The 26,040-nt window shown below is 41.4% G+C and overlaps 1 protein-coding gene across 1 annotated transcript in view; it reads right to left on the bottom strand.

The window, feature by feature from the left end:
- The window catches only part of LOC133279204 (opsin-3-like), an 81,171-nt gene extending 74,589 nt beyond the window's left edge, over nucleotides 1-6,582 (bottom strand). Inside the window, exon 1 of the mRNA XM_061472640.1 lies at nucleotides 5,829-6,582. Coding sequence (XP_061328624.1) covers nucleotides 5,829-6,165 — 337 coding nt within the window. The 5' untranslated portion in view covers nucleotides 6,166-6,582. The remainder of the gene's footprint in view (nucleotides 1-5,828) is intronic.
- Nucleotides 6,583-26,040: the final 19,458 nt, after the last annotated feature.

Below are 26,040 nucleotides of genomic sequence, written 5' to 3'. Positions count from 1 at the left end.
TGTGTCCTCAGTCCCTATGTCCCTTTCCATGTTTGCTTAAATATATAACCATGAGCCTGTCAAACTGCAGCTAAGCAGTGGGCAACGGGAGCAAATTTAGCAAATCCATCCATTTACTCATCTCAGTGACATGTTCAGTTTCCTCTGCAGTGACCTACTTGACAGAGATGCAAACATGCACAAGCACCAGAGTAAAATTATTTACGCTGGGAATACCAGAAACGGTTCCTCCTCTAACTCCGTCCCTAGTGCTCCCCCAGTTCAAGACCCGACAGCTCTTATTCCTCCATAGCAGGTCTCACAATATTTCATGTTTTGCTTAAAATCCCCATTGCATGCTAACTGATCAGCATCTGTACTTCCTATTAACTTCTAAAACTTCTGCTTTCTATGAATAGTTTGAAGTCACAAAGCAGACGTGTGGAAAGCAGCAAGGAAATAAATCAAACGCCTACACTTTGTCCATATTTTTGTCCACTGTGCCCATGGCAACTCCCTGGTGATAGTTCTTGGGTCATGGTTTTTAATTGCCTGGGGTAGGCAATGGATTGCTAAGTAAAGAACTTACAGCTCAATTCCACAGGGAGCAACATCAATGTACATTGCACTGCCAATGCTGCTGGGAGAAGAATCAGATTTGCTTTCCAGATCACCTTCCAGAGCAATAGTCACTTGGAGTATTGTGTGCAGTTCTGGTATCCTCAACATTAAAAGGACATGGAACTGTTGGAACAAGTCCAGAGGAGGGCCACGAGGATGATCAGGGGACTGGAGCACCTCCCGTATGAAGACAGGCTGAGAAAGTTGGGGCTGTTCAGCCTGGAGAAGAGAAGGCTGCGTGGAGACCTCATAGCAGCCTTCCAGTATCTGAAGGGGGCCTATAGCGATGCTGGGGAGGGACTCTGCATTAGGGACTGTAGTGATAGGACAAGGGGTAATGGGTTAAAACTTAAACAGGGGTAGTTTAGATCGCATATAAGGAAGAAATTCTTTACTGTTAGGGAGGTGAGGCACTGGAATGGGTTGCCCAGGGAAGCTGTGAATGCTCCGTCCCTGGCGGTGTTCAAGGCCAGGTTGGACAGAGCCTTGGGTGACATGGCTTAGTGGGAGGTGTCCCTGCCCTTGGCAAGGGGTTTGGAACTGGATGATCTTAAGGTCCTTTCCAACCCTAACTGTTCTATGATTGTATGATTTTAAAAAAATATAAAGACACTTCAGAGAAAGAAAATAGTGATCTCTCACCATGCATTATATTTGAAACAAATCTCAGCTTCCTAATTTCACTGGCTCAGGTTTCATCCAGGCCACAGACCTGGGGATACACCTGCACTCTCAATTTGGTTTAAAAGAAAAAGATTAAGGTTTTCATAGCATCACAAAAGAAACTGTGCATGTGTGTGTGTGAAATAACCACTTCTTCCCAGAAGCCTTTTAAGAACAAATTGCATTTAGAAATATTTCAACAGTTTGAAGTTGGCTTAGGTGTGGTTTACACATCATCAGATACTCAGCAAGTCATGAAGATTAGAATCACAGAATCAGAATCATAGAATGGTTTGGTTTGGAAGGGACTTTCAAAGGTCATCTAGTCCAACCTCCCTGCAATGAGCAGGGACACCTTCAACTAGATCAGGTTGCCCAGAACCACATCCAGCCTGACCTTGAATGTCTCCAGGGATGGTGCAACCACCACCTCTCTGAGCAATCTGTGCCAGTATTGTACCAACCTCATTGTAAAGGATTGTTTCCTCACATCCATCTTGAATCTCCCCTTTTTTAGTTTAAATTAATTTCCCACTTAAAATTTCCTCATGATCTAGGAAAATACTGCAGTTAAAAAAAAAAAAAAAAAGGCACATACCTTCATTTGGTACAAGAGAGTGCAATTCTACTGAAGCCAGCGAACTTACTGTAACATCATCTGAAATTCAGGCCCTATACTGATGTTTATCGTAGTAGGATAGGATCTATCCCGTGAGGAAAAAAAAGGAACATATAAGAATATTTTAAGTGTTTATTCTAACAAAGTTTGATGTGGAACTTCAGTTCTTCTTAACTACCTTTCATACTACACATCTCTATTTGTGACCCTGAGAATTAGTACCATACGTCTTAGCCTTGGCAGACCGAAATTAAACATGAGGCACAAACAAGGGTAAGCTAATTTTTAGCAAATAAAAAGTATATATACTGTGTGGTGGTTTGTTTTTTTTTTAAGAATAGCTAAGGGATTGCAAAAATGTGTAAATAAAAAAAAAATGTTCTCTTCCCACCCTATACAGATTTGCCATTTCTGTGTTCTTACATGCTCCTTTTATATAGTAGCCTCATATAGTATTTTGTATTCTTTGTGGCTTTTGCATTTGCTTATAAATCCAATCAGATTTACCATCAGAAGGCAATCACAGTGGTCAGGCCAAAAGCTGTGATCTAAACTGGACTACTTAGGTGTCAAAAATCCTCTTGCTGACAAAAAGCTTCCTTACCCTTGGTAACTACACTGCTCCATCAGTGAAGTCTTAAGCCATCAGCTCAAGAATATACTTGATTTTCTGTCTCTTGAGTTCCTAAATCACTTTGATAATTTTTATACAATTTTTCCAAAGTCAGCAGAAGACAAGGAGAAGAACCCTAAAATGAACGAGATGCCATTTGTTTATTCTTTTAGCAACAATACCTGCAGTCTCAATAAAAAGCTCAGAATTCTCTCATGTCACTTTCCAACAGCCTTAAAAACATTAACCATTCCATTTGATGGCTCTTTGTTCAGTCTGTGGTGCTTACAGCACACATGATGGTAACCCAAGCATTTTGTTTTCGAGTGCTATAAAGACCTGGAAAAACCATCACCGCACTGCACACCTACCATAGCTCTTTTTCAGCACACTCTAGAGTACAAAAAAGTACAAAACTTCAAACCCCCTGATGCATAATGGTATTTATCAGCAGACAGAATCTATCTATAGAGACACATAAATGTTAGGCAACCTGCTACTATTATTTGCTTTTACTTATTTTCCAGTGAACATTTTTTAACTCTGCAAGCAAACTTCCTCAGTATGCCCTTTATATACACTAATGAAACAAAAATTGTCGTGAGTGCTGCAAGACTTTGAGAAAAGAATTGCAAAAGAGTTCCTCTAACACTGTCATGAAAGGTTTCCACATGCACAGTTCAATAACTCCCTGCTTTTAGGCTGCCTCAGCCACCCAGACACTCCGCTGACAGCATCAACACCACTCAGAGCAGCTGAGGTCACCTTTGGCATTCTGAGGTTTCTGGGTTTGTTTGCTTGCTTGTTGATGTTTGCTTCCTTGATGATCTACTCAATTTTAAGAATTCTAGCAGAAAGTCTCACATTAACACTGGTATCACAACAGCACACAAATCTGAACTCCTGCCATCCATCTGATTTACACAGAAAATCTAACTTAAGAATTATTCCATAAGGAAGTCACCCCATGAGAATTGTACCCATTTACTGGTTTAATTCCAGTTACCCAGGTGATAATACATAGATATCCTGACATAAGCCAGCAGGCTCAAAGGGCACCTTCAACATGCTTTTATTTCTAATCCCTTAAGCATGTACTTTTGTTATTCTCCCATCCCATATCTAAATAATAAAAAAGAAGGCTAAATCAAAGGACGGAGAAAAAATAGTCCTAACCCATTTCTCCTCAAGAAGACTAATCACTGAAACATTGGAATTCATAAAATTCACAAAAATGGAAATGAAATGTGCAAGGAGAAAACATCTCATCCTGCTCTGCACAGACTAAGCTGCAGAATCACAGAATCACAGCTTGGTTTGGGTTGGGAGGGACCTTAAAGCTCAACCAGTTCCAAGGCCCCTGCCATGGGCAGGGACACCTTCCACTAGAGCAGGTTGCTCAAAGCCCCATCCAACCTAGCCTTGAACACTGCCAGGGATGGGGCAGCCACAACTTCCTTCCAAAAGCAGCCTGTCAGAACAAGACAAGGTATTGTTGATAACGGGCTCTATTTCTGGAAGGCCAAAGTCAGTGCTTTTACTGCTGGCTCCTGGTAGCTCACTTTGGGCTAAGCAGCAGATTCCCAGGGGAAGCTGCCAGACTGAGTTAACTGTCATCAGTGGAGCACACATTTGAGGAAGGGAAGGGGACCAGGGGTCACACCATTGGAAATAATAAGAGCTTATAATTCAGGTAGAAAATGTGGGTTTGGATCTGCAGTCTGACTCTACATCCAGGGCTGCAGTGCAAAGTGTCAGCACAAGCCATACCGCAGCTCCAGGGTGGGAGAAGAGCCAGGGATGCACTGGGTCCACTCCTGGTGCCTGAGGCACCAGGGAAAGGATGTACAGCAAGAGGGAGCCAAGCCAGGTCCCGCAGTCTGGGTTAGATAAGGATCACGTCTAGATGTGCACCCACAGGCCACTTTATGATTTAGTAGACTTCTTTTTCATTTTGAACATAGGAATAAGTGCACGCACTGCTTGGTAATGTAATTCTTAGAGCGACTGGGCACCTTGGAAGGATGATGGCTGCCTCTGACTGTGCTTTTTCTTTTATCTTGATTTATCTTGATAACTAAAACAGTGTTCGTTAAAACACTTGAAGCTAGCAGCACAAAAGCTGGTTGCAGCAAAAGTTTTGTCTGGACAGGAGAGGAACACTGACAACTGCTTTATGCTTTGATGCACACTGACTATTTCCAACAAATCAAAGTATGACTTAATTTGCTATTGAACCTACAAGAACATAATTTTAAAATAAAGATTTTGCTTTGGGGGAGAAAGGAAAGCATCTAATGATGAAAACTGTCATTATCTGGGACATGAGGGAATTTATATGATAGACTGATAGATAATTACAAATGGTAAATGGATTACTTTCAGGAGCCTTTGTTAACAACAGAAGCAGAACTGAAGGGCCTCTAGTTCAGTGTTGGCACAGATTTTCCTGAAAAAGAGGGAAGTATTATGTATGTTCATATACTCAGTCAAACTCCTTCCAGTGGCTTGCGTCTTTCTAGAAGCCATTTTTAGATCTTACAATCAAATAATGTTTAAAAATTTATATATTAGGAAATATTTATCAGATCTGTTCTACTCTTTCATAAAGTCTGTTGTTAAAATATGCTAAAACAAAGCTGCTCAGCAGAAAAGAACTTGGGGGTACTGATTGCTGGGCAGCTGAACGTGATGCAGTTTGTGCCCAGGCAGCCAAGAAGGCCAACAGCATCCTGGCCTGTACCAGCAACAGTGTGGCCAGCAGGGCCAGGGCAGTGATCATCCCCCTGTACTCAGCACCAGTGAGGCCACACCTCAAATCCTGTGTTCTTTTCTGGGTTCCTCGGTACAAGAAAGACATTGATGTGCTGGAGTGGATCCAGAGAAGGGCAACAAAGCTGGTGGAAGGGTCTGGAGCACAAGTGCGATGAGGAAGGGCTGAGGGAACTGGGGCTGTTTAGTCTGGAGAAGAGAAGGCTCAAGGGAGACCTTACTGCTCTCTACAACTACCTGAAAGGAGGCTGCAGCGAGGTGGGGGTCAGTCTCTTATCCAAAGTAACAGGTGGTGAATATATTCAAAAACCGTGTAGATGACGCCCTTATGACATGGTTTAGTGGTGGATTTTCCAGTCCTGAGGTAATGGTTGGACTTAATGATCTTAAAGATCTTTTCCAACTTAGTTGATTCTACAATCCTATGCATTTCACTTGTGATTGACCATAACAAAACAATCAAGACCTCCTTCTGTTTACCACAGAGAAGTATCGAGTGCACTGATCAAGTTGCTTCATGTACCAGTGTTAAAAATAAAAGAATTATCACTGAACTCTTACCAAAGCAGGAGTTGACAAAGCCATACCATCTACAACCATGCTCCCCTCCAATCCATTTGCCATGTATGTTAGATGCAAAACTAAGGGTAGTGCCAGAGATGCACACCAACATATCACTGATACTGATATTCATCAGAAGCATGTTGACTGGGTTACGGAGGGTTTTAAACTTGCAGAAGAGGATGAGGACAATCAAGTTATTGAAGAAACCAAAAACAAAGATGAACCCAAGAAAAACAGCTACTACTATGTGCCCACTTCGTGCAAGGCCAGCCCTTGGCTCAACAGGATCTGTAGATGCACCAAAGCTCAGGTTGTATGTCCAAGTGTGGTTCATTTTGCACTTCAACACAGATCAGTAAGGGCAGAGACACCACTGTGCTGAAATCCTCCAGCAGTTTCCCAGAAGCATTCCTCCATCACAGGTCAAATCATCTCAGAATCTTGCAATCTTCACTCAGCTGAGATACATCTTAGATGGTTAGGCAAGTGTGAAATAACAGTACTGCAGTACAGGAGTGTTTTCCTGCACTGTGCCTTTCCAGCGGTCAGCTCTGCAGCTAACTCCAGGGCAGCACAACCAAGAAAACAATCACCTCAAGTTTATCTCTGCTATTGTTCATGTTAATCTTTTCTGAAGCTCAGAATGGAAGGTGTATTAAAAAGGTGTTTCAGCATGTCCTCCTTCAGAGCAAAGGGACAGCCCTTCCATCAATGGGCAGCTACCGCTGTTTCCTCTGACAGTGGGTGCCTTTCTGAAAATACAGAAGGAAACAAAAGGTAAAATCAATTCTTTCCATATGAAGATCAAAAGTAGGTACATAATTTACTAACAGTTTCTCCCTTTTTAACCTGTAAGAAAGGCTTCTAGTCTTTTCAGTTTTTTCTCTGTTTTTCAACAGAAAAATCAGTTTGTTCACATTTTATTTGTTGTTCTAAACAGTTTTTCCCTAGCTCAGTTTAGCCTGGAGAAGCTTATTTGCACCTTCCTATCAAAGTTCCTCAGGTGAGAAAATGCATGGTAAGACATATCTTTTGCAGTAGCTTCCAAGAGGAAGAATTGTTTCTTCCTCCACATTAAGCCAATCCACACCAAGCAAAACTTCAGTCTTGGCTAGACCTTAATTAAATGAAAAGAATTTCAGGATAAGGTGAAAGCATTTTTTTACCTAGAAAGAATAATTTCAAGCATGGTCCCTGAAGTTCTCATGTGTTTACAAACGCCGGCAGAGGTGTGATATCAATTTCACTTCTCCCACATTTACCAGAGGACAGATGTTCTCCTTCATTGTTTATAAAGCAGCCAAACACCCAAAGGCTCACATCTCTCTCCCACCACAGACATGAATTTTTATACCTGCATGCAGCGAATACATTGTGTGTGTATTGCGTGAAGCAAAAGCAGAGTGTTTAATGTAGATGTATAACTGCTTAGCAAGCCTTCTACATAGTTGCAGGCAAATTTTTCACAGAAATTTCCACTAAAATGGAGATGGACATACATATGTAGGGAATTCATCTCCTCACTGCAAAATGCATGAAACCCATAGCTCGCTGAGCTAATAGGAAAACTTTTCTTCCACGTGTCATTGGCTTCTAGAATGATTACAACATTTTAACATGCAAGCATCTTCTATATTACACCTAACCACTGCTTTTTGGAAATTGTCTTCTAGAAAAAGATGTGTTTAACCAACTGGAAACGTCAGGGTTCAAAGTTTATTAAAGATGCAGAGGTTGTTTGGGTTTTTCTCCTATCATACCTTTGCGTCATTGTGAACATTTATAGCAAGTATTTCTTCTTACTACTTTCCTGCTGTCACAGACTCACTGTGCTAAATATGTCTCATTACTGCAGTGATTTTGAACTCCACCGTATACAGTCTGTCTTTAGTGTCTCTTCTGGTGAGTAAATCATGTACACTTTGCAGACCTTCTACTGTTCGGTCATCAACAATCTGAAGTACTGATGCTCTCTGCTTTTTTGCCCCCATTCAGGAGGTACGTGGTAATTTAGATTGACAATGGTCTCAGGTAGTATATCTAACAGAAAGAACATACAAAATCCTCTTTCTACAATTTTTTAATAAAGAAAAAACAAAATAAAACAAAACAAAAAACCCAGAACAAATAACAACTGATTAAAAAATACAATGCTGAGTATTTCTCACACTAATTGTGTGACTGAAAAGGCAAATAGCTGGATGGTTTTGGTGGGGAAAAAAGCATGGTGGCATTGTGCTGAAGGACAGCAGAAGAAAGAATTCACAGGAAAACAAGACATACACTGAAGTAAAGTCAATAAGTAACCACTTGTAGATCTTTTTTGTAATAATTCTGCTTACACCTCAGTTTCTACTAATCAATTCTTTCTCCATCACTTTGATGGTGGAGAAAGTTTTGTCTCATCTGGTTGCACATGACTGTTTACTGAGGAATAAAATTAAGGACAGCCCTATCTTCTCCTCCCTTCTGCAAAACATACTGCAGAATCTGGCTTCAAAATATAGAAATTTAAGTCTGATTTACATGCAAATTAATTTCAGTGAGACAATTTTTCTTTTTTCCAATCTGAACTGCTTACACCTAGATAATTAGTAACAAAGATAACATTATATCACCATAGGTGTTTCTATGTGGGAATTAATTTTGCCAGAACAATCACAGCAAAGGGTCTGAATAGTATTATCATTAAAGCATCACAGCCTTGGCGTTAGACAAAGCCAAAGGTTATAATCCCCTTGGCAAATAAGACTAACTTTATATATGTATCTCTATTAAGCTGAAAATATAAATAATAAAATGTAGATCTTCTATACACAGTCTCATGCATCCTGCATTCTTCAAGACATATCAATAGCTCGTATTTACAGTACTTATAAAGTACATTTTCTCCCTGGATGGCATTCAGCTGGCTGAAATTTAGGAGGCTGACATCATGCGTGCAGGCACAGCCCAGTGCCCCGGTCATTTCTCCACTAACTGCAACCCATCTGGCTTCAACAGGACCAGTTCTGCCTTGATGCACTGGAGAAAGATACCTCAACACCAAGGAAAGAGGAGCAGGCCCTGGATTCAGTGTAAGATACATTTAAAACATTAGTATGCACGCTGAGAATGTCAAGCTATGCGGCCTCCTGAAATCAAAAAATGACAAAAAAGGTGCATGAACATGTGCTTTGGAAAGTTTAGGGTGAATTTAACAGACAGGGGTCTGCAGAGAAAAATGGCTGATGATCTAGGCTGTGTGGGAATAAGTCTCTCCTTAGTAGCTCAGGTATAAAGTGTTACGTTTTTTACACCTTTGGATGAAGTACAAGCTAAATTGAGATTTCAACAAATCCCACGAGGAATGGGTCCAATTCTTACCTGATGTTAGTATGCAATTGAATAACACGTGAATAACACTGAATAAGACCTCTGTCCCAAGGTTCACTTGTCTTTTTCTTCCTACAGATGGATAGCTTGGTTTAACAGAGGTTACTTTGCAATTCTGACAACTGCCTCCATGATCTAGCAGGACATCTTGAACCCTCCTAATTTCTAGCAAACTCAGGAGCCTGCAGCACTCAACTCTGCCTAATTCTGCCAATTCGGCTTCTCAAAAAACATTAAGAGAATCCAATAAAACCTACAATTTAATTCAAAACAAATAAATAAGCATCCAGTTTGCTTTCTTGAATATGTCTGAGTTGACATGGAATGGAAAACATACCCAAAGTGATACAAAACATGTGGCCAGGTGAAATAGGACAAAAGTTCATTTAACGTCACCAGTTATTAAATGCTTCATCTGTTAACTAGTTCTGACAGTAGTAATCTAAAGACACAGAAAAAGAGACACCCATCACTGCTTGCACTTTTCTTTGGAGCAGTCTGCTGGAAAAAAAAGATTTTACATCAGCTTCTGGGAACACAGGCATTACACACTGAGGGTGTAAGGCTTCTTTTTGCACTTGTCACCACGCATTACTCTGAGCAGCATCCTACACCAACGAAGCTGCTTTTTCTTCCTCGCTTTGCCCCAAAATAAGTACTAATTTATCGAACATGTTAGCTTTAAGGGTCAACGATTGTTTTGGCTTTTTTTTTTTCTTAAATGAACTAATTTATTATTTCTAACTGGCAGATTCTTTACCATCTTCCCTTGCAAAGTTGTGCAACATGCCAGAAACGATGTTTAATTCACTTCACATAGTTAACAGCTGATGAAATTGTATAAAATAAAAAAAAAAAGAATGTCAAAATCATATTGCTAAAAAACATGGCTCTCTTACATTGTATTTACATTACATTTACATATTTACTTGTATTCTCTTCTGATACAGATGATCAATAAAAAACCTTTATATTTACAAATACACACAGCCTTAATCAACCTGTTGTTCAGTTCATATCAAAATCCATTCAAAACAGCCATTTCCCTTCATTTATGAACCTAGCTTTCTACTGAAAAATCTAAGGTAAGAAAACAAACAAAAAAAAAACAACCACAAAACCAACAGAATATTTCAAAGACAATTCAGGATGAAATTCTGTGAAGGAAGAATCAAATTTTTTGACCTGATGCCAGAATTACAGCAGGAACACCATTTTTTTAAGTTTTTATACACTAAACCTTGTTTTCCGGATAAGAAACTGAACTATTTTTAACAGGAAGCCTCCAAAACAGGAGGTACCACCTAACAGAATTCCTTCAAACACAGCTGAAAGTTGTGGGATTGCATGAGACTTCACAACACTGATGACAAAATTCCCATCTGTTCTGAACTTTTTTCCATGCCCTAAGTCCCACACGGCAGGATGTCAAGAGACCTAGAGGTAGGTCTTTAGAAATAATGCAAAAGACCAAGAGGAGGCTCTGTGGTCCAGATGTTTAAGTATCTCCCAGCTCCCAAAAGCCGCTATTTGTGGGAGACCCACTTGCATGCAGATCTACAGGTTTACTTTCAGGAGTTCACATTCATGAAACAGACAGACAGGAAAATGAGAACAACATAAGTGCAGAACAGAATAATAGAATGGTTTGGATTCGAAGGGACTTTAAAGATCATCTAGCTCCCTGCCACAGGCAGGGACATGGCATGAAGTCCACCACATTTGAAAATCACACTGTTTACTCAAGCAAATTCTAACAGCGCGGGAAAAGGGCATGAGACACCCCTTAACTGTTGCTTTTGAAATAAAAGCTACTTTCATGGAGTACTTTAAGGTTAAGGCAATCCCTCCTATGTGTGAAGAAGGACTTTTTTTTTCACGGAAACTTCCACGTTCACAGCAACTGAGCCAGTCCCTCTCGGGATGGCTGCAGCAGAGGCATCACAGAGCACTTCCTAACGCCCCAGCTCCCCCCAGGCTTTTAAACCTTGCATCAAGCCAAAGCCTTTTCAGCCAATCTCAGTTTATGACTTTTCCTTCACAAACTTTTCCACACTCATCGGGGTTGACTAGCACAGAAGTTCTTCTGCAAGAAGAACCTACCTGCGTCTATCATCCTGAGCACCCCAAGGTTAAAAAGCCACCTTAAGTCTCCTGCAAAGTCGTCCTGAGCGGCTGGGAGCAGAACCCCGGCTTCTGCTGCAAGCCCCGCTACAGCCCGACCGCCCGCCTCCCACGGATCCCCCTCCGCGCCCGCGGAGCCGCGGTTCCCGGGCTGCCTGCCGGCAGGGCGCTTACTTTCCGCGGGGTGGATGCGGTGGGCTCGCCCTACCCGCACGTTTCCTTCTCCTCCGCCCCTCCCAGGCGGGCTGAGAAAACATCCAAGTTCAGGATGGCGGGGAGAATAAATAGGGTTTTAGGGTTTTCTAAATGAATCAAACGAAGAACACCGGGCTACAGCTGGCACCGCTCCCGTCCGCGCAGCACCGCGCTCCGCCCGCGCCGGGGCGGTGCTGCAGACAGAGCCGCCCCCCGCCAGGGGTAAGGGGCTCCGGAGGGGGGAAGGAAGGGGCTGTAGTATGCGGGGTGCGCGGTCCCCCGCGTTGTGGGAGCCCTCTGGCTGCCCCCTCCCTGCCACAGGGGTGCTCCCCTCCTGCGCGCCCCCCAGGGTCTGCAGGGCATCGTTGGTCGTGACGCATGAGTGCACAGAAAGGTTGGGCTATGCACTCTCCTTCGCACTCCTAGAGCTACCAAAGACTTTTCTTTTTGTTCAGCAGCAGGTCAGGAATTCAATTTAAAAGTGTGTCAAAACCATAACAGAGACGTCTTGTGCGTAACTGACTGGTCATCTGCTCTGTCTGTATTTTCCGTGGTCATCTTTGCGCTTTAAGCGTTTACAGATTGAACAAGCACTATGGTTGTTGTGTGCTGAAATCTGCGTTTTCAGACTTATGTGTATCACAGAAACAGCGTATGGCTTGAAACCTAGGTAGTACTATGTCATTCTGTTACTACTGCTACTACTCTTCTAGACTCTACTGCTCCAGTCTTTCTACAGGAGAAAAAAAGTCACTGGAGAATGAATTACAGAATTACAGGCATGAAATTAATAATTTTCTGGGATGTAGCTAGTTTACCTACAGATTTACCTACTGGTTTACCTACAGATTCTAAAGATACACCAAAGTTGTGTTACAGAGAAACATTTCCCAGGGTCTGAAGCTAGACAGAAGGTCCCAGCTGCTGCCTGACTCCACAGGGTGTGAACACTAGTTGTGGTCATGTCCCTTTTTCCTTCGCTTAACTAGTCCCAATGACCCCTCCCCCTTAGGGTAACTGAGGCATACTCCAGCTTCAGGAGCACCACATAGCGTACCTAGGCAACCAGCAGGACTAGATGTTTTCTCTTTCCAGTAGCTTTCTTTCTGAAGATTATAGTAAATTTCGACCGTTTTTTCTGTAACTTTGTACTTCAATAAATGCTGACTTCAGATTATTTTGAAGCTGACAAAGAGGGTGCTTTTTCTATTCACAACTCATACTGAGTCTTCTGCCATCAGCAGGTAAGGGGAAGGCAACAGAAAAGCTTTCAGAAATCAGGCACAAAGTTAGAAGTGCCCTCAGAAGGCATGCGACTTCAGGTAACACAGACATCTGTGCTTCATTTCACTGTTGTAATGGGGAAATGCTGCACTAAAGGGGAAACCAAGGCAGGAGAAGGAACTTTTTGTTCAAAAAGGCAGAGTGGGAACTATGGAGGAAGCTCAGATTGCTGTTTGAGCTTCATCCAACTTCCCCTACTTTTATGCTGGGGGAGAGCCTGCATTCATTGGCATTGCTGACACTGGTCCCAGGAAGACAGATGTTCAGTACAGTTGCTGATTCAAGAACAAAGACAGGAAAGAAAAAAAATCAAAGGTCTACAGAACACAGGTTAGGCACTCTGCCTAGCTGCAGTTGGCTGACAGAGCCTTTCCCCAGCTGAACTCCCTTGGGGATGTTCTCCTTCCTGCCTCATTGCCAGGGCATACCCTATATTACAGGCATTTTGCTCTCCGCACTGTCAACTCCATCGCTCCCAGTGCTCCCACTGGAAATCAGATGAGCTGCAGCCTCACCCAGAGGCTTCTGTTTTCCTTATTCCTGGCTGCAACAAAGGTGGCTCAGAGACAAGCAGGATTTGGGGCTGTTACTTTGCAGTATGTCAAATAATAAAGGCTCAAGAATGATACCAGAGTCCCTCCGACAAAAAGGACTTTTTAAACAAAGGCTTGGTTATTTGAGCCCTCAGCTTGCACTGCCCTTAGGGAGAGAGGTGTGTGCCTGTGTGCAGATGCAAGTGACAGTGACAAAGAGAGAGGAATATTTGTGATGCTCACTGTTCCATATTTAGCTCCAAGCACATCTGTTCATCATGTACCCAGGATTAATGCTATCCCTAGACAGCCTCCCTAACAGTCTCTACTACAGCCACTTCTTCAAAGTGAGCCTACAGTGCAGCAGTTCTCCTCATCAGCTACATCTGTTTCCCAAACTCATGTCAGTCCCTCTTGCACATCAAGGAATCTTGTGTCCACCTTATCCAAGTCCTAGAGGCTGCAGGAAGTTAAGACACAGATGCAGAGCTCTTCACCCTTGCATCACTTTCTGATCTGATTTTCCTTTGAGGAAAGATTTTCTCTAACATGATCTCCAGCTCAGCCAAAATCTGATCTCTCCCTACTTATAAGACCTGGCAGCAGAAACGTTAATGGAAAATACTGGGTAATTTGTCAGTCCAAGCTAGCAATGCACACAAATGTCAGATGCTCCACAGGTAGAAGGTAGGTCACTGGACTGTTTCGTATTTCTGAATGTTCTTGCCAAAGTGCTACGTCTTACTTTTCATAGCAGTTACCACTTAGCAGTTCTTTGAATCAAAGATGGGTTTGGTTTTTTTTTACAGCAGTTACATTTCATACTGGATGTGAGACTCATACTTCCTTTAACCAGCAATGTTTTCAGCAGGAGGGAGGCAGCTGTGGAGCCCACCAAGATCAGAATTAGATATACAGAAGAAGAATGGACAATGGTGGATAAAAGGATCAGAGAAGGATGAAATTGTGTGTCTTAAAAGATTGGCATGAGCCTTAATTTGTTTCACAGATTACCTGGTAGGTGGAAGGCTACGTCTGTATTACAGCAGGAAATTGTTGTACCCTGTGGACAATTGCTCTCGTTCCTGTCATTCTAGCTGTTTTGCATAACAGCTTTTTATAAGTGACACTGACTTGGCCATCAGCCGTCTAGGCCTGGCTGGTTCTGTACAAGCCCTGAAATATTTGCTGCCATGGTTTCACTGCTGACCTGCGCTAACATGCTTAAAGCCAGGTCCATTACTTGTCAACACTGGTCAGGTGCATTTTACAGCAGACCACTGCCCACTCCAATTTCTCTAGGTTTTCTCACATGTATAGGATTCTCTGGGTTTGTCTGAGCTACAGAGCCACACAGACCTTCCATGCTGTCAGGTCCAAGAGTATATCTTGTTCAAGTCCCAGATCCACTTGAGGGTGAGACTCAGCCCACAGGTCTTTTAACTTCTCCTGTACCTTGGTTTAAGAGAACTGAACATATAAATTAGCTGCTTATCCTGAATTACGCCATTCACATCCCTGAACTGGACAGCAGGGAGCCTCAAGGCAAGCTATGATCAGCTGAAACACAGGCTGATGCATGTCAACACCATGACTGAGTAGTACTTGTGTAATAGTGATGGTGGGAAAAAGAGCACAGGGGGTTGGTTTGGGATCTGTCACTAAGAATTTACTGGCTGCTGTTACTGCTTGTTGTCCTGGGTGATATAAAGGGTCATGTCCATGATCAAGACTTAAAAATTGGACTAGAGGTACAATTTTTTCCTTTATGTTCTTATTGATGGACACCATATTTTTATCATTATTTCCTTAGTAAAAGGAGAGAGAGGCTTATTGTTGGGTTTGGTTTTTGTTTAATTTTTTTTCTTACCTAAATCTTTAGAATAATTTGTGTTCTGTAAGAATAAAAAAAATAATTTCTAAAAGCTTTCACTTATTTAAAGATGTTTCAAACTTATTTAAAGATAAATAAATTAAAACCCCATTAGAACTGATCCATGGAAAGTATAAAAAAAGAACTTCAAAGTTACTGGGTTTATATACTATGCCTTTTTCTAAAAGGGTGCCTAAAAAAAAAAAAAGTCCAGTAATGTAAGTAAATCTGGAAGACTCAGAGCTAAACAAAGTCGAAGTAACTATAGGTTTTAAAATGGAATAACATGCAACAAGCCCAACAGTGGATATACTCATCTGATTTATGCACACATAAAAAAAGACCCATTTTGTGTAGTTCTGAGAACTTCATCAATATTCAAAGAATATGGCTAGAGACTCAAAATTATTAGCTAGGGAATTTTTGTGTCTATGAAGTCAGAAGCAGAATCTTTATTTCTAGAGTGCTGTCCCATTTTTTACTCTTTCTTAGCAATTGGTCGTGGAGGAGTAGTTTTTCCATCAACATACTCTGTTTTCTGGAGGATGAAAACGATTTCCATCCATTTTAAAGCAAAGCGCAGTCTGTCAAAACATAGTAACAAGATTTCCCATGCAACACAAACTGAACTTCTCAAGAGCAGGCATCTCAGAGAATTTAAGAATATTTTCAACTCCACAATTATTCTGATAACTTCCAATACATGTACTTAGCACTCCAGCCTACCCTTATGGAAAAAGACGACTTTCTCCCTTGCTTTCAAGTCCCTCGAGCAAAATGCTTCTCTGCAAGAAAAATGTTGTGTCCTAGTTGGAGACAGATTCCATTCTTGTCAAAAGTATAGGTTGATAATGCGTCTCCCATATGTCCTTCTCTTGCTTTAGCTCCACTTTTATTTTTCCCTAGGGTCTGTCCCAAACTTCCATTTTCTTAGTCTTCCTGTGTAACCTTCAGGTAAAATCTCAAATCTTCTGAGCCTGTCGTGATGGATTGGGACTAAAATATGGCTTTCAATTTTCAGGGTAAAATTTCAGTTAAGATTAATTAAAAATACATCTTTTAAGGGTTTGTTGTTTTGTTTTTTTTTTCTCTGAAAGTTTAGTGGTAGAAAAATAAAGTTAGTGCAAATGGAAGAGGAAGATGGTTTCTTTCTCTCAATGTTTCTCTCAGAAAACTGTATCAGATGATATCCCACAGAAATATTAAGTCCATGACATTTTTCACCACTTAGAAAAACCAATACTGTCCATACTTCTGAATTACTTGTAGTAATACTTGAACCTGTAGTAGGTGATGGCTCTCTGCAGCTGCTCGATATAGACATGCTGAGCAGCAAAACAAATGTTCTCTTTATTTTAGTAAAATCAAAAGTCAATGCTAAGCATGCATTTTGTTCTATGAGAGATTCCTTCAATTCCAGAATTAGGAATCTATAGTCTCCCACAATTTCATTAAATACCTAGAAAAATTAACATTGGCTTTTACTAACATTCTTCATGAACAATACATCCATGCATCAAGTTCATCTTTTGACATGAATCGCCCATCAATGTTTGCCCATACAGTTTACATCTGCCATTGAAATGTATCCAAGACATGATTTGTTCTTAAATCACAGAAGAAAATGAATATTTGAATAACCATGTTTCAGGGATTTCAAAGTGTTACACGTTCAGAGTTTAATTGAGTTGTTTTAACCAGGAATTATTTGTGAAATATATATTTGCTTTCTATTTCTTATTCTAGATCTAGTTCTAGGATAAGATTTTGCAGCAAATGTAATACATGCTGCCAGTGAGAGCAGCAATGTTATATAAGAGCAAGGGTTCTTACAAAATTCAGTACATTTTTTAAGAAGATGACAGCTGTTTTTTCTTGGCATTAGTGACTACAAATCCTCAAGGGAACACTCTGAAGGCTTTATGACAATCCTGGCCAAAAATGTAACTGAATGAGGAGATCAGCATTCACATTCTGCAAAAGCCAATTTGCCAAATACTTGTTATGTTCCATAGTTAGTATTGACACATTCTGAAAACATGGACAACTCAGTCAAATGGCTGCTGAGCATATGTCATAACTTCAACAGCAACCAGCAAATCCATAGTTGAACTGGATGACTGATAGAAAACCGGGCACCTGACTACCCCTGTGCTAAATAACCAGGTGAAGAGTTTTGTGGCAAACACGATGACCAAGATGAAAGTAGAGTAAGGGCCACTGAGATGTTTAACTACAGAGAAGTTTGGTTTAGGGGAGTATGTGTGAAAATTGCAAATACCTAACATTTTCTTTCTTTCCTCCTCAATGAATCTGTGGGAGGCCAGAGCACATTTTCCTTGCACTGGGATCTGCTGGGCAGAATTGCTCTCACATTTCAGAATGTGTCTTCAGACATGAGTTCCTCTCCTAATCCAGAGAATGATCCAGATTGCAAGCATTAACTCAAGCACCTGGTTTTGTGACTCAGAGGTTTCTGAGTCAGCTCTGCTTCTATTGCTTTCTCATGTCCCACCTGTGATGGAAATCAACGTTTTAACTCCCGTCAGTCTGCGGATTATAGAAACCAAGAGAACAGGACTATGCAGAGGGAACGTATTACTACTACTCAAACTGGTACAGCTTCTGTGATTCATTTCAATGACATGACTTCAGTGCAGCAGAGCGTTAAAATATTAATGTCTTTGGGCTTTGAGGGTCAAAGAGAAGAGACTTCTCAGGGGCTTGGCTTAGAATCTGAGTTGTCTCCTCTTTGCTATTACCCTAGAAACTGAGCTGTGCTCAGAGAGGTAAACAGAATCAGGCTCCAGGGCTCAAAGGAAGAACAGCTTCTTAGTCAGGTTTCTGCCAGGAACCTGGAAGCATAGTACAGAAGCTATTTCACCCTGGGGATAGGTCTTTCCTTGGGCGTAGCTGCTCCCACGTGCTGAGAGGGAACATCTGTCTCTGACAGATTTAGCTGTGGAAAAGTTAACCTTTAGCCTTAATGATTAAGATTAGGCTAAATTTGGTAAAAATATGGGCAAGACAAATGTATCTGGAAATACACTGCCATGGTGATACAGCTTTCCTTGGTGGCTTGAATCAGAGCTTGCTGTGCCATGTGGGGTTGGGCTGCCGGTGGGTTGGTCTGTATCTGTAGCAAAGTTGCCATGCCCTGAAAATTTTTCTTGCGAAAATTATCATGACAATTGAGGTCTAAATTCTCTTGAGACTGATGTCCCTTAAGCATTATGCATCCGAAGATGCACAGGGGCAAAACATGTACTGGTTAATATTTTGCTGAAATACTGTGGGTGATGCTGGTGACTGAAATCCTCCGTACACTCACATCTGTAGAGTTCTCTTTCCTCTGTGAATTACACTTAAATGGTCATTAGAGGTGAATATGTCTCTTTTTGGCAGTCACCTGACATTTTTGCCTGGTAATGTAGAAACTAAGGATGTATAATGGAGTGTGTAAAATCTGTGTATAGTAGTTTTGGGATTATAGGGGAAAAGCAAAGGTTTCAAGTTCTGGTCCTTATTAATGGTCCTTTTTAAGCACAAATGGAAGAGAAAAGATGTGAGGTTCATGAACAAGGTCGTTAGTGTACCAGATTTCACTCATTAGATCTGTTACACTACTTTCCAGCTTACACAACTGTCATTAGAAAAATCTATGAAGTGGAATGATTATAAATATGCCATCTTTTAAACTGTCTCTACTTCTAATTGCAAAACAAAAAATAATTATACTTCAGTACTATAATGGAATTTACTTTTGCGCGTGTATTTTGTTTTGGTTGGAAATGCAATAGAGGACCTTCCTGAAGCCAGGGGGTGGGGAGAGAGAAGAGGAAATTGTACCACTCAGTGCAGTCTGCAATTTAGCTGCAACTCCTGAAGCATTGCTTTGATTTACTAACCTTGTTAGGACCAAGTTAATATAGCAAGGTAATACAGCTCTTTCTTCTCCTTACTAGACTTCCAATTTCACATCTGATTTGCAGTGACAGTGAGAGGAAGCATAAGGTATCTCTCATCCTGTTTGGACTCCTTGTTTACAGAAGAGTGATGAAGACGCTATTAAGCACAAAAAGGATCACCATATGCCTGTTGGTATTGTTTTGCAGCAGCTATTGAAATACCATTATCAGGTGAGTTGTAGCTATTTTACTGAACACTCTGATATTTTGTTTTGGTATCCTTTTATTTTTTTAACCTTTCCCTGAACAAAAAAAATGAAGGAATTTTCCCCCAGGGCAGACTGGCACCGGTCCTGGGGATATTTTGCCTTACTTTGAGCATTGAGTAGGACCACTTGTCTGGTTTCCTCTGGTCTCTACTGGCTGAGTTACTGCCTACTGCTCACGCATCATGAACGTGGCCCCTCATGTCCTGCAGCTGGGGGGGAGAAGGCTTTTTTTCCCCCCAGGTAGGATCTGTGAGTGTCCCCAGGGTTTTTTGCCTTCCTATGCAGCTGAACACAGGAGGCCAGCCAGCAGTAATTTTCCAGTGCCTAATGCATAAAACCCAACTGCCAGCAAGCTAAATTCCACAAAAGCCTCAAATACAGGCATACACATGCAGGAATAATCCTCAACCCAGTAAGTAATGATCCTGGCAAAGCATTGGCATGAGGTTTTCTGATAGAGTGAGTCCCTGGACAGTATTAGAATGTAAAAGGAGAATTGAGAAATATTTGCGTGCTGGGCAGATGCTGACTGCTGCTGGGCATACAACTGGCAATTACAATTTAACAAGAGGATAGGCAATTAATTTTTTTCCTATTTATTACTATGCAAAATGATAACAAATATTTGGATGGTAGTGCTTAACCACCAGCTGGATTTATGGATTATTGTGTTTTGAAAATAGATTTTTGCTATAGCATGCTGCAGATGTCTGTGAGTGAGACATGTCATTTGTGTACAAGTAGGAAAGGTAGAAAAGGGGAAGGGCCAGGGACCATACTGAATATAAAAGACAAAAATATTGAATTCCAGAATGGAAGAAGAAAAACATCCTCGCATTTTTGCTTGCATCCTAGGATTTTCTGTTGTTAGATGGATTCTCCTGTAAAAGGTACTAGTGTACCTTTTGTCATGTAAATTGAAGTAGCAGAAGGTAATTTTCTGAAAGAGGAAATGTGCTAAACTGTAGGTGACTTCTTGCACAAGGGCAAGTGCATGAGTGACTTCACCAGCAGAAGCAGCCCTGGGCAGGGAACTCACTTCAGCAGTCCCATAGCTCAGTCTTCCTCACATCTCCAGGAGGCCATTGAAAAGCAAGCTCTGTAGAGCCTAGTTTTATAGCTGAGAGAACCTATTTAGTGTCTAGAAACCTTTCATCAACCCTGCAGGTATACTGAAACCACTGCCTGTTCTCCCTGTATGTTTTCTTTGCAAATTTGCTGTGCTTCCACATTTGTTTGTCTGTCTGCTATGTGGTTTTTTGGTTTTGCTTTTGTGTTGTTTGGGTTTTTTTTTTCCCAGTATTGGGAACAAGACCACTTTTTGTTCAGGGTTTGTACAGCACCTATGGAGTTGAATTCCATGACTAAGGACAACGATAACAGGGTTTCAGCTGACGATAACAGTCTTGGCAATTACTGCAGAGGCAGCAGCTTCTGGTTGGCTTCTGAAGATAATAATCTTTTAGGTCTTTTCTAACTGTTTCTGTAGAGTACAGCCAAAAGATGGCAGCATTTTACTCAGCATTGGTGTGTGAGCCTTGCAACTGCTTACAGGCTGCAACTCAAAACCCTGTCTGAGATGAAGCAAAACCCACAACTCCTAATGGAGTGGTCAGGATTTCTTATAAAACCTGCTAAATATAAACCATACTAAAACGCGTTTCATGCCATAAGTAAGAATAATTACTACCATGGAAAAATATTTTTCAATAACTTTACTTAAAACTGTGTAACCATTGTTTTGGGAGATTGGGAGCACCATGGGTGTTTTTTTTTAGTGTGGCCAGACTTATTTTCTGCATACTTTTGTGTTTCTCACCAACTCACAGCTGTAGTTAGACCTGAAATTCAGTTTCATTAATTTTGGACATGTGAAAGGGGAGGCACGGGAAATATTGACAACTGCATAAAAGCTGCAGTGAAACCAGTAAAGAGTTTTTGTTTAATACTTACCACTTCCAGAAAACTTTCTATTCCTGTGAGATGCAGATCAGCATTATTTCAATCACAGGTGTGTAGAAAGTGAGGCAAATGGAGTTATTCAGCTTCTTAAAAGGTGCCTTCTTGGCACTCTTCTTGCGTATCTGCAGACAGTTTTACAAATGCCACAAAGCACCTCCACACCTGTAGGTGTGAAACACATTTGAAACCCCAGCCTGAACTAACTCATGATGCTGTACTACAAGTTTATGCACATAATTACCTTTGCTGCTGGACCACATTATAAAGGGTCCCATATAAAGGGAGCTCTGAAAACCTCAAAAGTCGCTTTAAAAAATAGGTAGCTTCACAGACACTATTAAAAACATGAGGTTATAGCTTAATTTTGCAAATATAATTTTTTATCCCCCCCCCCCCCCACACCCAAGTTTACGTACACTAATGGTTTTGCTAAAGTGCTTGCAGTTAATTTCCCAATATCTGGCAACTGCATGCAGGTGAAATTGCTAATCAGTTCCTGGAATACATACACTTGATTAAGTATACCTAGATTGAAAGGTATTAGTGTACAATAGTGGTAACATTGCTGATGTTTTGTCTTAAAGCCTTTCTCAGTCATCTAATTCAGATGAAGGGACAGAAAACATTCTTCTTAAATCTGCTGTTTGTCTTTAGGCTCAAACAGCCTCCTGGGTACTGGTTGACATTTTGAGGCCTATCAACCTAATTAGAAGGGTTGGAATTTCAATCTGTAAATGTAGGCTGAGTGATGTTCACTGAATACTTCATCTCTGATGCCTGGTAGGTGTCTGCAGTTGCTGCTGTTGAGTCAATGGACCAGTGCCCACTGTCAGCATGTGTGAGCGTGTGTCTGCACTTGCAGCAACAGCACATGGATGCAAACTGTTCAGGGGGCCTGGGAGCCATAGGTTATCCATCACTATCACTACAGAGTCCCTGTGGGCACCATGGTAAAAGGCTGTCACCACTGCCATGCAGTAAGTCTTTTTGTTTGCTGCTTTTCATCACCTTTTAACACCATAGCTGGGAAAAATGTTTTCAGCTTTAAACAAATGGCAGGCTGTATTGCAGCAGAGAGCACAGTTTAAAGACAGCTAGTTCAGCCTGAGCTAAAGCTGCTGACACTAACTAGCAAGTTTCAAGCTAGTTTCAGCTTTTCAAGCTTTTCAGGAAATCATTTCACAAGAAGCTACAAAGACAGCTCATGAAGAAAAAAATTCTTCGTATTTTATTTATGACTGTAGTGCATTAAAAATGAGTGTTGTGTGTAAGAGGCTGCTCAACTCCTTTTATCTGGTAAAACTTGCTCAAGTGTACATGATTTTTACGCCTTCGCTATAGGGAAACTGGAAAGATGTATCATCAAGGCAGATGGGATCAATGGTGTGAGCAATTGCTGCCCTGTGGGGCAGAAGAAAGGAGGGGGTTCTGGAAGTCCTCATCCCTTACACTGTGACTTAGCCAAGATGAGATAATAGTCTGCTCTTCACTCCTCAGAGACCTGATTGTACCATCACTTACCTTTGAGGCAATGGGGAATAATGGCACTGGTGTGCAGAGCTTTGGCCACCTGAGGTTAAGCAGTCAAGTTGTGGGCTGCTGAGGGGATGTCAGGAAAAATAAGCAAGGTTATGAGTTCCAAAAGGGTCAATAAAACAAACTCAAACAAACAGATATTAAGCAGCTTTCTAAGCCATCCGTTGCTTTTAATTTGGCTATTTTTAGCTGCCAATGTAAAGCTGAGAGTAGCTGTCTCTGTTAGTTACACTGAAATCACAATCTCGCAAAGTAAGCTCCTGGTACACAGAGTTAATCCATTTGAAAATAATTCTGAACACAGAAAATATTGTCTAGAGATCAGTTTATGGCCAGCGATCACACAGAGCCTGGCCATTGTGCCAGCCTCAGCCTCCACTGGGAATCAAAATGAAGCTGTGGATTAGGATTGTTATATCTGAAAGCCACAAATGACTGGAAAGAAAGCAAAGGTGTGGATTCACCTCTCTCTGCACCGCTGGTTTGAAGGCATGCACTGTTCTCTCTGGAGACTGCAGAACTGTTCTGCTCCAATGTGTATTTTCTTCCAATTGCAAGCTAATTTCACCCTATCCTGAATATGAATGGCACTAGAATTGATCAAGAACACATACACACTGGATACAATTTGCCTCCATGTTTCTACACCCATAGTTATTGGAAGCCTCCCCCTATGATCCACTGGCCAGGCAACAACCTGAGAAAGTAAAAAATGGGAAATAAAATTATTCTGAAATGTTTTTCTGTGCCACAGTTTTGTGTCTGTGTATTTCTACTGAGTTTTATCAATTTGATTGGGACCCAAAGTCCAAAATAATATCATTTATCCGAAGAACTTGGTATTCTTAGATGCTATTCCAAGGCTGACACCAAGGCAGCTGGGCAGAAAAATTAATTAACTCATCTTTTCCTAAGTTTTGTGTCACTCAGGAGTTGATTTAAGACCCTGATTTTCTTCCATCTGGAAAAAAGAAGCTAGGTTGATGCAGTTTTTCTCATGCCCAAAGCTTTATAGCATATGTTCCAATTGGTCATCTTGTCACAAGCCTCAGAACCACAGGAGAAAAGTGACAATTTTGAAAACTCGTTAAGTTCAGTAGATTTAATCTAAGATTTTCAGTGCTCACAAAGTTGTTTCCTCATTTGCAGCACCTGGAGTGCTTTCACCACCAAAGGCATCTTTTATTTGTGTGAAAATAGTGTACAGGGTATCTGTTGCATTACAGGACTTTACCATTTGTGCTCATTTCTATATTATATCACCCCTAATTATACTGGGCTACCAAAAAGAAAAAGTTAAAATTCTTCCTGAAATGTCTACTGACTTCATTAGCAGCCTCGATTATCTACCAAGGATAAGATTTCCAAGATTTCCATTTACCATGAAGACCAGCAACCTGGTCTAGTGGAAGGAGCCCCTGTCCATGGCAGAGGGGTTGGAACTGGATGATCTTAAGGTTCTTTCCAACCCTAACCGTTCTGTGATTTAATAATAGTTGCTTTCTCCTGATCTTCTCAAGAGGACTGTCAGAGGTCTGTAGTTTCTAATAAAAAGTGAAAGAATACTGCTTCAGTTAAGTGGCTGGGAAACAAAAGCTGGTAAAAACCTACCACAGATTGGTTAATCCCATCTGATTCTCAGGAGTTAGCATTTTGTTTTGCCATCTTCCAGCACATAGTTTTAGTCCCAGTGCTTTCATCAGCAGTATAGCAAGAATGGGCACTAAACCCAATTACATGTTTCAGTCATACATTTCTATTAAAAGGAATTTTCTATGAATTAGTCAGCTGTACTCTTGATGGTTTTGTGTGACTCCAGCTGCTAATTTAAAGTGGTGCTGGTCAGCAGAACAGGGTGAGCTTGTATCATCTATAACAATTGATGTTCTCCTCCAGAAGCACTTTGCTGCTCCAAGCCTCTGTTGGAGTCACTGCTACAATGTACAATGAATTGGATGGAGGCAGTTCAGTATGCTATAAAAAATAAGGTTTCCATCCAAAGAAAGGTTTGTCACGACTTTGGCTGCAACATCCAAATGCATCAGAGACTTTTGCTCCGTATTCACCACAACCAGAAGGTTTCCAAACGGAATCTTAGACATCAGTGTTTGATGGGAATTTTCTCAAGCCGCCTTGTGGCTGGTTTTGCATCCACCTAGAATGGTGCCAGTCAGACAGTGAGTGGCTCGCACTGACTGGTGTCTCATAAGCTAGCGGTCACTTTACACGTTGCAGTGAAAAGCAGGGCAGAGATGCCTGAGCTAGTTCTCACACTAGCAGTATTATTATAGCCATATTACCATCACTGAGTTAGTTAGCTCTAACTCCTCACTACAATGGAGACATTCACGTAGAAGACAAATTCCATTTGCCTCAGTATAAGACAATGGTTTCCACCTGAACAAGCTCAGCTGGAGGAGTCTTCATCTATGCTGGATCCATCCTTGGACTCCTGGATTCATCCTTGAGGGCATCTTTGCCTTTTTCATTGAATGGAGCGTGGTTTAAAACAAAAGCATAATCTTGAAACCCTCCTCCATGAAGTGTGTGTGCATCCTTTGAGCATCCTCTCTTCATGTGCCATGCTCCTCAGTGCAGAGACACAGCTTCAGTTGGAAGGTGGAGGTGCATGGAGGTTGCTTCTGCCCTTCTTTGTGGTGGAGGGTTCAACTCCAAACGCTCTGTTAAGCTGGAACTTCTCACACCTTCTTCTCTGTGATTCCTTTTTGTTAAATAAATACAGCTGAATGAGGTCAGGCCTGAATGAGGTGAAAAAGGGCAAAGGGTTCCTACATCTGTACCACTACCTTTTCTTGCATGAGCTGTAGCTGTTGCTTCGGGCAGAGGCACACTGGCCTCCTTTCATGCCACTTCCCACCCTGCTGGCAAAGTCACCTATTTGGTAGCATCCTGCTACTGTGAAAAAGCAGCTTCTGCCAGTGCTCCCCTATGTGCTTGATGCTCACTCCAAGGCACAGCGGAGAAGCACGTGCTACAGCTTGCAGACCTCCGCACACCTGGCATAGTATGGATGCTGAGAATTCAGGTGACTGAAAGAATATGGGGCAAAGAGAAATGGGATACCAACACTTTCTTTCTTCTGAATTTGAAAAGAAAACTTTATAAACATTTCTCAGTTCCTTCAAATGA

The sequence above is a fragment of the Pezoporus flaviventris genome, unplaced genomic scaffold (genome assembly GCF_033815535.1).
Source record: "Pezoporus flaviventris isolate CSIRO_AGI_PZ_B2104156 unplaced genomic scaffold, CSIRO_AGI_Pfla_v1 ptg000072l, whole genome shotgun sequence".
Classification (NCBI taxonomy): domain Eukaryota; kingdom Metazoa; phylum Chordata; class Aves; order Psittaciformes; family Psittacidae; genus Pezoporus; species Pezoporus flaviventris.
This window is presented reverse-complemented; position numbering and strand designations above follow the sequence as displayed.